Source organism: Lepus europaeus, chromosome 22 (assembly GCF_033115175.1).
Source record: "Lepus europaeus isolate LE1 chromosome 22, mLepTim1.pri, whole genome shotgun sequence".
NCBI classification, from domain to species: Eukaryota; Metazoa; Chordata; class Mammalia; order Lagomorpha; family Leporidae; genus Lepus; species Lepus europaeus.
The window spans coordinates 30,223,495-30,237,759 of NC_084848.1; the positions used below are offsets into that span (position 1 = coordinate 30,223,495).

The 14,265-nt window shown below is 42.3% G+C and overlaps 1 protein-coding gene across 6 annotated transcripts in view; it reads right to left on the reverse strand.

Moving 5' to 3' along the window:
- The window catches only part of PCNX1 (pecanex 1), a 193,755-nt gene that overhangs the window by 9,148 nt on the left and 170,342 nt on the right, over window positions 1–14,265 (reverse strand). For all 6 annotated transcript variants that reach the window (XM_062181387.1, XM_062181386.1, XM_062181383.1 and 3 more), the window contains 5 exons: window positions 13,361–13,461; window positions 12,358–12,508; window positions 4,142–4,372; window positions 2,165–2,439; window positions 624–829 (listed from right to left, as the gene is read on the reverse strand). In XM_062181387.1, the coding sequence (XP_062037371.1) occupies window positions 624–829; window positions 2,165–2,439; window positions 4,142–4,372; window positions 12,358–12,508; window positions 13,361–13,461 (964 nt within the window). The remainder of the gene's footprint in view (window positions 1–623; window positions 830–2,164; window positions 2,440–4,141; window positions 4,373–12,357; window positions 12,509–13,360; window positions 13,462–14,265) is intronic.

The following is a 14,265-nucleotide window of genomic DNA, read 5'->3' on the forward strand; positions in this document are numbered from 1 at the left end:
CTTCCTTTCTCTCTGTGGCTCTGCCTTTCAAATGAATAAATCTTAACAAAATATATGCAACTGGAGCCGGCGCTGCGGTGGAGCAGGTAAGGCCGCCACCTGCAGTGCTGGTATCCCATATGGGTGTGGGTTCGAGTCCCGGCTGCTCCACTTCCCATCCAGCTCTGTGCTATGGCCTGGGAAAACAGTGGAAGATGGCCCAAGTGCTTGGGGCCCTGCACCCACGTGGGAGACCTGGAAAAAGCTCCTGGCTCCTGGCTTCGGATCAGCACAGCTCTGGCCATTGTAGCCAATTGGGGAGTGAACCATCGGATGGAAGAGCTCTCTTTCTCTCCTTCTCTCTGTGTAACTCTTTCAAATAAATAAATAAATAAATAATATATATATATATATATATATAATAAAAAATATAAAATACATTATCTTTTTGAAGAACCCTCCTGTACCTACATATAATAATTAACATAAAGTAGTGGGATAATGCACAACTGAGAATCCAGTGAAATACTCCATCATGTCTATTATTTTCAAGTGGCTTGTGTGTCTGGGTGTGTATCACTCTTTATACACAAACCCAAGTGCCCCAACGGTTAAGACAGACACACAAGTTTGCTTCTTCTTACCGAGTGTGGGTGGGTAGGAAGGGACAGGGGGGTGCAGCCCTGCTCCTGATCCCTGCCCCAGGTTTGCCATGCTTCCCTGGGACACGCTGCTGTGGGCATCGTTGGCAGCTGTTGCATTGTTACCAGTGCAGGAAGTTCCACCTCCGGCATCCGAATCTTCAATATTGCCCCCACTGTTACATCCAGCTCCACAGCCTTTCCTTAGCCTAGGAACAAATACCAGAGTAGGAGGCACCATCTCAAGAACCCTTCAAAACAGGCATTTTATTCTTTTTCCAGGTATTCTGAACTATGAATGCTACCAACATGACTTTTTAAAAATCCTTATGGTGCAATCAGTATTAGGAATAACAGAAGTCTGTTTTCAAACAATGGCTTAAGAACCATACCTCTTTTATTCACTGTTTCAAAATTCCTAAAAACTTCACTTTCATACAATCTATCATCTTTCTTATGCTGTAAGAAAGAACTGTACGTAATGCAGCTGTACCATTAAGGTCACTGCTGCACAGAAAATCCTTACCAGTGTCTGTTCAGTGACTCTATACCTTGAAAATCCAATTTACTTATGCTGTGACTACGGCACACTCAAAGTGTCTGTTGCAATCATTTTTTTCTTTTCTGGTTTTCTAGTGTATGGTGACTGTCTTGGTTCATCATTGAAAGTCTGGCATCCCAAGAAACCCTTCAGTCCCAGGCACACCAGAATAGCTGGGCCCTATCTCTGTGCCACTTCTACCAAGGGAAAAGAACTTCCCCAAGGTGATTTCAGCAGTACAACAGATATTCTTTGAAAGAAAATGCTTTGGAACACGACCCTAAGTTCCTCCTTCTGTCTGGAGGGACTGATGTTAAAGTGGTAGTGTTTACTAAAAACATCCACTTCGCAGTTTGCTGTTCTAATCACCAGATTCTGTTTTTCTTAAGCTCTGATACTTAGGAATCTCAACAACGCTTAAGAAACTGAAGACGTTCCACACTTTTCCTTCACTATTCACTGAACTACGATAGTCTTCAACCACACAAAAGAGAGAAAAATTCACATGCATATCTCTAAGTTATTAGATCTGGGGGATGACTGTACTGTTACACAGGCAGTGGCATCCCTGCATCTCACCATCACAAGTCTGAATGGATACAGAGTTTTCCCCCTACTGCTGGTACACAGAGAAAACACAAGGAAGGAAGCAACTTGCATGGTTTTCTCTTAACTGTCCCTGTCGCGGGCCCACATATTCAAACAGCGGCTCTATGCTGCAATAATTAAGCAAAGAAAAGGAAATTATTCAAGGTTCTACAAAATACTACAGCAATGGTTCTTAACCCAAGTTATAAATTAGATTTACCTAACATGGTTCTGAAGATAAAAACACTCTGCTTCTACTTTCTGAAGTTCAAATATAACAAGTCTACTTTTAAGCTGTGGCATCTGTATTTGTTACATGAGCTTCCTAGGTGATGCTGATACCTTGCCTAGATGAAGAGGGTCAGGGTACAACTCCCACCCATGCCCCAGCAGAAAAACACAACCCATAGCTCACCTGTGCCAGGTTGACACTATGAAGTTTCTGATATTTCCCAAGCTGATAGGCCCCCCAACAATCTCTTTAAGCTGGTCATGGCTGTCAGAGTAAGAAGTTGTCAGGGGTGAGACAAAGATTGGGTAGCCAATAGGTTGATCACAAGATGAATTTATCATGTTTCTCAGAGCTTGCTTTGCATTTTGGATGCTACCTCTCTCTGGGTTACGATTACGAAGAAAAACAAGCTCCTGCTGTTGCCCTGCCCAAAGACCTCGGACACATTCTTTATTCACCTGGAAACCAGAAAATGTAGGAAACTAGGTTAAGGGGCTAAGAATAAAATTCACAGACACACAAGAGCAGAAACAGAAATAACACAAAAGACATTATGACAATCAACTGAAAAGCAGGCAATATAAGTAGGTCACATATGAACAGATGCTAATCAATTTTGCTTTGTCATTAGCAGACTGTTAAATAATAGACACACAGAGAGATCCTGCTCTGCCTTGTAAAAGCATCAAGTATTAGGTGGTCCATTCAGTTTTTTAAGTTGATGAAACACTGAATTTATAAATAAGATAATACACATTTTTGATAGAAAAGCCCACATCTTTAGAGTTGGTAATACACACTGAGAGTTGAAAAGATGTCAATGACACTGGAAGCTAATCTGAATGCTGAAGGTAACAAATAACTACAAACCATCAAAATAAAATTTCAGAAACTAAGCTTTCAAAAGCCCCGGAATGTTTTCATTTTCAAAAAGAAAAACTAGAGCAACTACTTACAGCTTCTATTTAGTACAAACTACCTTGTTATTTGTTAACTTTTTTTTTTTAAAAAAAGATTTATTTATTTATTTGAAGGTCGGAGTTATATATAGAGAGAAGGAGAGGCAGAGAGAGAGAGAGAGAGAGAGAGAGAGAGAGAGTTCTTCTTCCTGCTGGTTCACTCCCCAACTGGTTACAACGGCTAAGCTGATCCAATGCCAGGAGCCAGGAGCTTCTTTCGGGTCTCCCACGTGGGTTCAGGGGCCCAAGGATTTGGGCCATCTTCTACTGCTTTCCCAGACCACAGCAGAGAGCTGGATGGGAAAAGGAGCAGCTGGGACTTGAACTGGTGCCCACATGGGATGTCAGCACTGCAGGCAGCGCCTTTACCAGATATGCCACAGCGCTGGCCCTTACCTGACTTTCTAAGAAGACATACTGTCCAGATTGAACATGTAACAGATGAAAGGCCTCATATATAATGGATGGAAGACAAGAATACCAGGGCCGGTGCTGTGGCACAGGTTAATCCTCTGCATGCAGAAGATCTCCTGGCTCCAGGCATTGTGGCCATCTGGGGAGTGAACCATTGAATAGAAGACCTCTCTCTCTATCTCTGCCTCTCTCTGTAACTCTATCTCTCAAACAAATAAAATCTTAAAAAAAAAAAAAAAAAAGGGCCAGCGCAGTGGCTCAACAGGCTAATCTTCCGCCTTGCGGCGCCGGCACACCAGGGTTCTAGTCCCGGTCGGGGTGCCGGATTCTATCCCAGTTGCCCCTCTGCTATGGCCCGGGAAGGCAGTGGAGGATGGCCCAAGTGCTTGGGCCCTGCACCCCATGGGAGACCAGGAGAAACACCTGGCTCCTGGCTTCGGATAGGCGAGATGCGCCGGCCGTAGCGGCCATTGGAGGGTGAACCAACGGCAAAAAGGAAGACCTTTCTCTCTGTCTCTCTCTCTCACTATCCACTCTCCTGTCAAAAAAAAAAAAAAAAAAAAAAAAAAGACTAGAATACCAAAACCAGCAAAAACGTAAGGCTGTCTAGCACATGAGAAAATTTCAGAGGATAGAAAAGATGACTGACCAAGTAAGTTAGGAGCGCAGACACAAACACAACGTGGTATGGTCACCATTCATCCTATAAGGAGTTGCAGCTGCTTTTTTAAAGACTGGCTCAAGAATTGCTACTTTTTAAGAAGCAGTGGATGCCTCACAGACTTACTTTAATGACCCTGAAGCTCAGGTAGCGTCTGTTGAGCATGATGATTTTATATTCGTTGGTGCCATCGTCCATGACGTGCCGCAGGGCGAGCAAGGAGGGAGAGTTGGCGAGGACTGCGCTGCGCCAGGCAGGGTCCCCTTCGTGGGCGATCACGAGGTTCTTCTCATGAGACACGATGGCTTCATAGAGCACAGTGGGGTCGTCGTACTCATCTGGAGAAGTGAAATGATCCTAAACACAGAAATTAAAAAGTAGTTTTTCTTTTTTTAGAAAGAGAGAAGAATGGATTCCAGGATGTTAACTTCTATAGTTACTAAATGAAAAATTCCTTTAAAAATTGGCTTCCTATGCTTTTACTTTTATTTTCTAATTTGAGAGACAGAGAGACATCTTTTATCCACTGGTTTACATACCCCAAATGCCTACAACAACTGGGCTGGGCTGAAGCCAGAAGCTGGGAATTGAACCCAGATTTCCCACAAGGATGGCAAAGACCCAACGACTTGAGCCATCACTCGTTTCCTCCCAGAGCACACATTAGCAGAGCTGGAAGTGGGCATGGGGCCGGGACTCAAACCCAGGCACTTCAACATGGAATATGGATAACCCAAGCAGCATCTTACCTGCCACACCAAACACCTGCCCCAAACAGGAATATTTCATACTGACACGTGTCAATATTATTAGGAACAGACTTAATCATAAGCAGGTTATATTACTGCTAAACTACTCTCAGAAATTCCTCAATCTGACCCTTTCTTCTAAGTTTTGGATAGTTGTCATTTCTAATTTTTATGTATTTCCTTTTTCTCTTTGAAGTTGGTTTTATTTACCTTCCTGCATGTGTTTCTTCTATGAAGGACTATTTCACTGCTCCCAGCTAAGGAAGGCCTCTAAAATGTGTCTATTTTGTGTTTATTTTAATGGGACACCTTTCACATCTCCTTATGGTTGTACCATATACCATTACCCTGCCTTTCATCTAGTTAAGATACAGCCCAAGGCTCTCTGAGCATAGATTCAGGGTTCCAGTCCTAAACCAACTAGTAGAGTATTCTCTGGAGAGCTTCTTGGTCTTAATAACCACTCATTCATTTGATAGACACTTGCCAACTGCTATACACAAGATTCTATGGCAGGTAGCCTGGATGAAACAAAGGGCTACATAAAATGCATCTCCCTTTTACAAACCTACAACTTTAATAAGAGACACAGGACATATACTGAAATAACTGTAACATAAATCTGAATTTTTGAAATGATGTGTTAAGGAAATGGAAACGTTACATTGGCTACTTTCCTATTTATGGTGGGGAGGTTGGTAGATTTTGATCTCCAAATAAAGTAACTCATTTGCAACCAACCCAAGTATGCCAGGAGTATGTAGTGTGTGAAGGGAAGAAGAGCAAGAGCAAGGAGGCGATATACCCAAGGATGCAGCCTCTACGTGTGGGGGGTTGGGATATATGAAGGTAACACTGCACACGTGGACGTATGTGGAACTGTCCTCCAGCACATCATTTCACCTGACAATCTTACCAAGGATGTGGAGAAAACACTTGGGTTTACATGTTTCAAAAACGAAGCTCTAAGAGGCTTAGCTGCTTGCTACATTTATAAAGTTAGTAAATGAAAATGCTAGGACTTGAGAAGTTCTGAATTTTTAAAATTAGATTTAAAAATTATGTGATTATAAAAGTCAACTGGAAAAAAGACCCATCAAGTCTAGCTGATGTGGTTAGGGAAATCTGCACAGTGGAGTGGTTCTCAGCTGGATACTAATGAATGAACATAATTTTCAGTGTATGGAAATGGGCACTGGGCAGAGAGGGAAAGGGCTCTGGGTAGGAAAATCTTTAGGGGAAAAGCACAGAATGCTAATGAAGAGATTTAAAGACAACTACAGCACTAAGTGTCTTTGAGAACTGGGTGTCTAATGCATTGCTAGGCACTGGGGAAAACAACAGTGAACAAGACAGACACAGCACTGCGGTCGTGGGCCTTAGAGTCCAATGCAAGTAGTGGGAAAATCAGAAAATTAGCGTTTGGTCAGATTGTGGAACATCAAAGTTCCTCTCTGTCTAGTGCACGTATCCGTCCACGTCCTTGAGTGCTGGCCATCAACAGTTCACAGGTCTCTCCCTGTTCTAAGAACTGCCTGAGTGAGGGAAGCCCTTGCTTGCAGGGTGGGAGTCTGCACACAGCAGAACTCTCACAGCTCCCTCCAGAATCCAGTATAGGATAGCTTCTTCCATTTTCCCAGCCTGCTTCCAACACTTTCTTATAAAATTCTCCCAAGTGTAATGCCTCACTCAATCTCTTTGCACAGGAGTCCTGTGTCCTGACTCTGCTTCTAGAAGGTCTGCTCTAGAACAGCATTCCTTGAGTTCTGTACGTCATATCCCAACTCTCCTAACCTTCCCTTGTAAATACTGAGTTCACACTTCCCTCAACCAGCAGATGGCTAATATCATCCAATGTGCTCTCTTGTTCAAATACTTCTTTTCACTGGGCTTACCGTGATTGAATGAGTATGGAAAATTCCCTGTACATCATTGTAGCACTGTTTGAGTTGCTAAATATTTGAAACAAGCAAGATGTCCACGACCAGGAATATGGCAGAATAAACAAGTAAAAATTAAACTCTGGAATACTACAGTCCTTGAAAATTATGAAATGTCTCTGTATGTACTGACTTCAAAAGGTGCCCAGGCCATACTAAGTGGAAAAAAAACCCAAAACCCTGCATATGTGATAGTTAATTTGCAGAGCACAGTTACATTTTTAAAAAAGAAAATACTTATACACATAGATGGAAATATATGACCTTGAGGGAAATCAGAAAAGATATACATCAAACTACTGGCAGTGATTCCTTTTTGGAAGTACTGTTTTGGGTGATAGGAGGATGTTTATGTTTTAATTTTATTTATTCAGGCAATGTTTATATTTTAATTTTATTGATTTGAAAAATAAGAGATAGTAGTTCTTCTGGTAAAAGTTTTCAGATAGGATTTTAGAAATATACTTGTGAAGTTATGAACAGATGCACAGGATACATATATATATTTGAAAACAATGAAACTCATTTATTAAACAAATTTTATTGGTCACCAAGCACTGTAAATCAATGAAAATATTAAGATTAATAAGAGGCTGGCACTGCAGCTCACTAGGCTAATCCTCCACCTGCGGCGCTGGCACCTTGGGTTCTAGTCCCGGTTGGGGCACTGGATTCTGTCCCGGTTGCTCCTCTTCCAGTCCAGCTCTCTGCTGTGGCCTGGGAAGGCAGTGGAGGATGGCCCAAGTGCTTGGGCCCTGCACCTGCATGGGAGACCAGGAAGAAGCACCTGGCTCCTGGCTTTGGATCGGCGCAGCTCTGGCTGATGCGGCCATTTGGGGAGTGAGCCAGCAGATGGAAAGAGCTCTTTCTCTATCCATATCTTTGTAACTCTGCCTACCAAATGGATAAATAAATATTTTTTAAAAACTAAGAAACTGGGGTCAGCGCTGTGGCGCATCAGGTTAAAGCCCTGGCCTGAAGTGCTGGCATCCCATTTGGGTGCTGGTTCTAGTCCCAGCTGCTCCACTTCTGATCCAGCTCTCTGCTATGGCCTGGGAAAGCAGTAGAAGTTGGCCCAAGTCCTTAGGTCCCTGCACCCACATGGAAGACCCAGAAGAATCTCTGGCTTTGGAACAGTTCATCTCTGGCCGTTGCGATCATTTGGGGAGTGAACCAGTGGATGGAAGACCTCTCTTTCTGGCTCTACTTCTCTCTGTAACTCTGTCTTTCAAATAAATAAAATAAATCTTTAAAAAAGGAAAACCAAATAAAGAGTGAAGATATTTTACAAAATGATTAAACAGAGGCTAAGAAAGACAGAACACATGAAAAAAGCAATTGGTTTCATCTGAGTTTTTGTTAATCTTCACCAACAAAACTGGTATTAAAATAACTTCTTGAGTAATGTTGCTATAATATATATCTAAGTACTGTGTATATTGTAGGGTAACATGCAACTATAAATATTACACAGATCCTAACACTTTTAATATCCAAAAAGTAAGCACTAATAATATATAAAATTGAGGGGGAAAAGGAATTAAGGAAAAGGCTAAAAATACCTATGAAGTAATGAAAATACACTATCAAAAAATCTAAAAGGCAAAGATTAAAAGAAGTTTTGATATCTAGTTCACTGGGAACATAATATTTATTTTTTAAAGACAAGTTTGAGATAGGATTTATATACAATTTTAAGTGTGCAGTTAGATGCTTTTTTTTTTTTTTTTGACAGGCAGAGTGGTTAGTGAGAGAGACAGAGAGAAGGGTCTTCCTTTGCCGTTGGTTCACCCTCCAATGGCCGCTGCGGCCAGCGCATCATGCTGATCCAAAGCCAGGAGCCAGGTGCTTCTCCTGGTCTCCCATGCGGGTGTAGGGCCCAAGGAATTGGGCCACCCTCCACTGCCTTTCTGGGCCATAGCAGAGCGCTGGCCTGGAAGAGGGGCAACCGGGATAGAATCCGGCGCCCGAACCGGGACTAGAACCCGGTGTGCTGGCGCCGCAAGGTGGAGGATTAGCCTGTTAAGCTACGGCGCCGGTCAGTTAGATGCATTTTTGACAAAAGTGCATCTTCATGCAAAAACTGCTATAATCCTGATATAGGACGTTTCATAACTCCCCAAAATTTCCTGCTATTTGGCACTCACTCTACACCCCAAGTAACCACCGATCTGCTTTCTGTCACTTTCGTTTTGCCTACTTTAAATTTTATATAAATAAAACCACACAGTTAGTACTCCTTTTATGTCTGGCTTCTCTCAGTTTCCATAATGTTTGAAATTCGTTTGTGCTGTGGCATATAATAACAGTAGTTTCTTTTTGCTACTGGTGGGTAATTTCTATTGTGTAGATAAACAATAATTTGTATGCTTTTCTGTTGAAGCATATTTGAGTTGCTTCCAGTTTGAGGTTACTATGAGTAAAGCTGCAATAAACACTTGTGTGTAAATCTGTGTGAACATACCCTTGTGTTTTCTTGGGTAATTATTTAGAAGTGGAATTGCTGGGTTGCAGGACAAGTGTACACCCATCCTTTTTAGTCTCCAAGCCTACTGTTCCCTGTTAGGGATTTTCATGTGTGCAACGTATGCACTCAGGTGGTGGCTAGTGATTTACACACTTCTCTTTTCAGCCTAAGAATTTCTCATAGGTAACCCATGGCTCCGAGTACTGACTTGTGACTTTCCAGGCCACTCCCCACCCTTCTAAGAGGTTATCAGAATTAGGAAACCTCCCCAGGTTACATCTGCACTACCTGCCTCCTCCCTTCCCCCTGACCTCCCTGACTCCAGAGTTCCCAGTCACACCTCCTCTTAGGCCTTGTATGTAACTGCTGTTGCCTGTCTCACTGAAGGATGGGAGTGTCTTGCATTCAAGAATGCTGGGCCAACACACAGACCAGAGACACGGACACAGGCGGAAACGTGTAAGGAAGTGGACCCGGCAACAGAAAGGGCACCGGTAGGCAGATCGGGAGCAGCAGAGGCTGCTCTGAACTCAGTTTCTTCTCAGACAGATGGACACAAAATATTTGTCATCACATTTGGAGTTAACTGAAAAAGTCTGTCAGGAATTGTTAGAGAATTATGTCACATAAAATGGAGTATTTCTTACATGGCAGATATATAACTGGTACCTTTTGAGAAATTCTGAAGTTTCAAAAGCACTTTAATGTGAAGTCACTATCTTTTTGAGATAATTATTTAGGTAATTAAAATTATTTTTTAGAGATAATTTTTTAAAGCTCAGTACATTTTACTTATGTAAAAGGCAGAGGGAGATGGGGCCGTCACGGTGGCATGGTGGGTTTTAGTCATGGCCTGCAATGCCAGCATCCCATATGAGTACCAATTCAATTCCAGGCTGCTCTACTTTTGACCCAACTCCCTGATAATGCACTTGGGAAGGCAGCAGAAGATGGCCCAAGTGCTTGGGCACCTGCACCCATGTGGGAGACCCAGAAGAAGCTCCAGGTTTCTGGCTTCAACCTGGCACAGCCCCAGCTGTTGTGGCCATTTGGGGAAAGAATCAGCAGATGGAAGATTGCTCTCTCTCTCTCGTTCTTTCTCTGTACCTTTGCCTTTCTTTAAAATAAAATAAAAGGGAGAGACGGGGAGAGAGGGAGAGAGAGAGAAAGATCTCTACTTGTTAATTTCTCAAATGCCCACAATGCTCAGCTAGGCCTAAGCAAGGAGCCCGAAGGCTCCAGCTGGGGCTCCCACACGGGTGGGAGGGACCCAAGCATTTGGGTCCTCCCAGGGTGCGCATCAGCAGGAGACCGGACTGGGAGCACAGGAGCTGAGACGTAAACTCACGCACTCTAACACGGGATGCAGGCATCCAAGAAGTGGCTTATGCCACGATGCCACAACACTGTTCCCAAATTTCTACTGAGAGAGGGAGAGACAGACACAGTGACAGAGACAGAGAGGCAGAGACAAATCTCTCATCTGCTGGTTCACCCTGATATGGCATGTGAGTGAACCAAGCAGTGTCATAACTTTACCTGCTGCACCAAAAGTACTCTCCTCAAGTTAGCATCTTTTAAATACACAGAATTCTGTCTCAACTCTAAAGCTAGTCTGTAGATAGAAAATTCTGTTTAATCCCAAATGTGCAGTTTCCCCGACACCTTCAAAACAGCCTTTCACTTTTCAGAGATGTTCAAAGTCTGTATCCCTTACTAGTAATGCTGCTGAAAGATCTGGGAAACGACCTCCAGGCCAACACTGTGGATGAAGCCATCACTCGAAGAGCAACTCACCTTGTATTTGGGGGAAAAATAAACAGATCTGAGTATAGCACATGGATTTAAATGAGTTTCACCATGTAGTCTCCATCAGCTCTGATAACTGCAGTTAAGAGGAACGACTGAAGGAGCAAATGTCAGAATTCACTCTCACACTATATTCTGACTTAGAGCCTTGGAAAGGCACTGCAGAGCCTCATTTGAATTTTATTATCCTATGAGGGTTTTTTTTGTTTGTTTGTTTTGTTTTTTTTAACTAAGGCAACATAAGTGGTAACTATGTATTGTTCTGTGTAATGTACTAAATGAAACTCACAGGTCAGGAACAGTAGCTCTGAGAGTCTCTGGAGGTGTCACTACACCTTATTTGTAGTGAGCCAATGTTCATCCATGGAAGAGAAGTGAACTACAATCACATGAAGGCAAAACCAGCAGCACAGGGGCCAAAGAATTATTTCCAGCTTATAACTGCTTAAATTTTTATGCCCAGATCATTCTATAATACTAATATGGAAATTTACTGCTACAAACACAGGCTCATGCTCTGATTTAATATCAAGATTTAATATCTTGTGGCAGGCACTGTGGCGCAGCGGGTTAACGCCCTGGCCTGAAGTGCTGGCTTCCCATATGGGCATCAGTTCAGGACCTGGCTGCTCCTCTTCCGATCCAGCTCTCTGCTATGGCCTGGGAAGGCAGTGGAAGATGGCCCAAGGCCTTGGGCCCCTGCACCTGCTTGGGAGATGCAGAAGCAGCTCCTGCCTCCTGGCTTCGGATCGGCATAGTTCTGGCCATTGCAGCCAATTGGGGAGTGAACCAGCGGATCGAAGATCTCTCTCTCTCTCTGCCTCTCCTTTCTCTGTGTAACTCTGCCTTTCAAATAAATAAATAAATCTTAATAAAATTTAATATTTTGGAGCCAGTGCTGCTGCTTAGTGGGTAAAGTCAGCGCTTACAGTGCTGGCATCACATATAGGCACCGGTTCAAGTCCTGGCTGCTCCACTTCTGATCCAGCTCTCTGCTATGGCCTGAGAAAGCAAGAGAAGATGGCCCAAGTCCTTTGGCCCCTGGACCTGCGTGAAGAGGCTCCTGGCTCCTGGCTTCGGATCGGCCTGACTCTGGCCATTGCAGCCATTTGGGGAGTGAACAGTGGATGGAAGACCTCTCCCTCTCTCTCTCTCTCTCTCTCTCTCTCTCTCTCTGCTTTTGCATCTCTGTAACTCTGCCTTTCAAATAAATTAATAAATCTTAAAAAAAATTTAATATCTTGCCATGAATCATGTTTTTCTTTGGTTCAGATTAAGAGTGTTTCCCAAAAGGTTCCTAAGAATCATAATTTGAATATCAAATGAAAAAGTGCCAGTAAATACCAGTAACAAATAAGGAAAATCTCGTCTTCTTACCTGGTGAAGTTTAATGGACATACGGATTCCAGGGACTACCACTTTTCTTAGCAATTCCATGTCAGCAAAGATCCATTCATCTCGAATTGAAGAAATACGGAAATCTCCCTTAAATAGGGCATGCAATCCATAGAGGAATGACTCTAAATTACTGTTAAGATTGGAGATAAAAGTTCACATATTTTGACATAAGTCTTTCATAACCTTGACTCTTACATCTGGCTGTGCATCAGAGAGTCCCGGAACTCAAATCAGACTCTGGAATCAGAATCACGAGACATAAGGCCTCTTTGGCCTGGGACCCTTGTTTACAAGCCACTGACTTTACAAAAATAAACAGGCAAAGAAGTGTATGTGGAAACAAAGGAAGGCCTAATGGAAAATGAATAATCATACAAGAAATTTAAAATGTGGTATTCTTAACTCTAATTCACTTGTATGTAAATGTAAGGAAGTTTGGTTTATATTTAGAGTCCCAGAATCTAATACAAAACTAGATTCAAAGCATATATGCTCTGGATAAAGACTGCAAGGATCAGTGGAAAAATAAAAATAGACGTAAATGGAAGGAGACTAATCAACCGTTATGGGAGCATGATGTCATAAAATGTCTTTTTTTCAACTTTTATTTAATAAATATAAATTTCCAAAGTACAACTTTTGAATTATAGTGGCTTTTCCCCCCATAACCTCCCTCTCACCCACAACCATCCCATCTCCCTCTCCCTCTCCCATCCCATTCTTCAACAAGATTCAGTAAAATGTCTTAAATTCAATAAATCATCATTACCAATGCTACTCTAATGTGTGAATTTTAAAAGCCAGTTCTGTTAATCAGTTAGAACTCAACTGTGTATAGCAAAAAGATTTATAAAAAATAAAAAATCTAGAGAGACTTTTGCAATAAATTAGTATAAAATAAATGTATCCATAAAAATGATTTCAAATTTAGGTTACTCAGCTTCCTATAATCTCTTCTTGAAAACAGAAATGCCTCCTTTACCTGGACATATGGTGGGATGCAGTCCCCAGGGCTCTCCGTCCCAGAACACAAAGTCCGTAACAAAGAGTTACCAGGGATGAATCTTTGTCCACATCCAGGGGCTTTAGAAAACAAAGAACATTAGTTATCAGAAAAGGATGTAAGTATTTGACATAAAGTCAGAGAGAGAGGATAAAGAACTCAATTAGATTAGAATGCTTTTTTTATTTCCGGGTAATATGCCAGTTAGAAACACCTTTCCAACATTCAGGTGAGGGTACTAGAGCTTGGAATCAGCAAATCTTCATGGCATAATATACAAACTTCCTCGGCACGAGGCTATTCTGGGAATGGTGATTCAGAGATGAAAAACTATAGAGTAGGAGGGAGAGTACACCGCTGGAAACACACAGCTGATCACTGTTTCCCACAGGGATTCCAGGAGTCCAGCATACGGCAGGTGACCTAGTGAGAACAAGAGGGACACCCAAGTTTGGAGGAAGACCTTTTGAATATATGACACAGAAGCAATTAGGAGGACTGCTTCCAGTAATGCCCATGACCTCAGCAGAAGTCTAAGAGAGTAAGTCTGTAAGTCTAGGTAGGATGGAGTCCTGTTTCGGATAAGGGAGACAGTGAGCTCCTAGCTCAGGTGATCACAGTTAAATCCAAACAAAAGTAGCGTCATCTAAGCCAGAGAAGGGCTAGTAGAATATAATGCCTCTCCTCCTCACCTACCCCACAAAGTATGCTGAGGACTGCAGAGTGATATGCAAAGCACTTGAAGAATATTTATGAAAAGATAAAACTATTTGTTATATGTGTGGAAGAAGAGAAGTTGAGAGCCTTTATTTTCAGATGTTGTCTATTGGTCTTTTTTGAGCCTCCTATGAGGTTATTTTATCCATTATTCCTTCTTTAAAAAT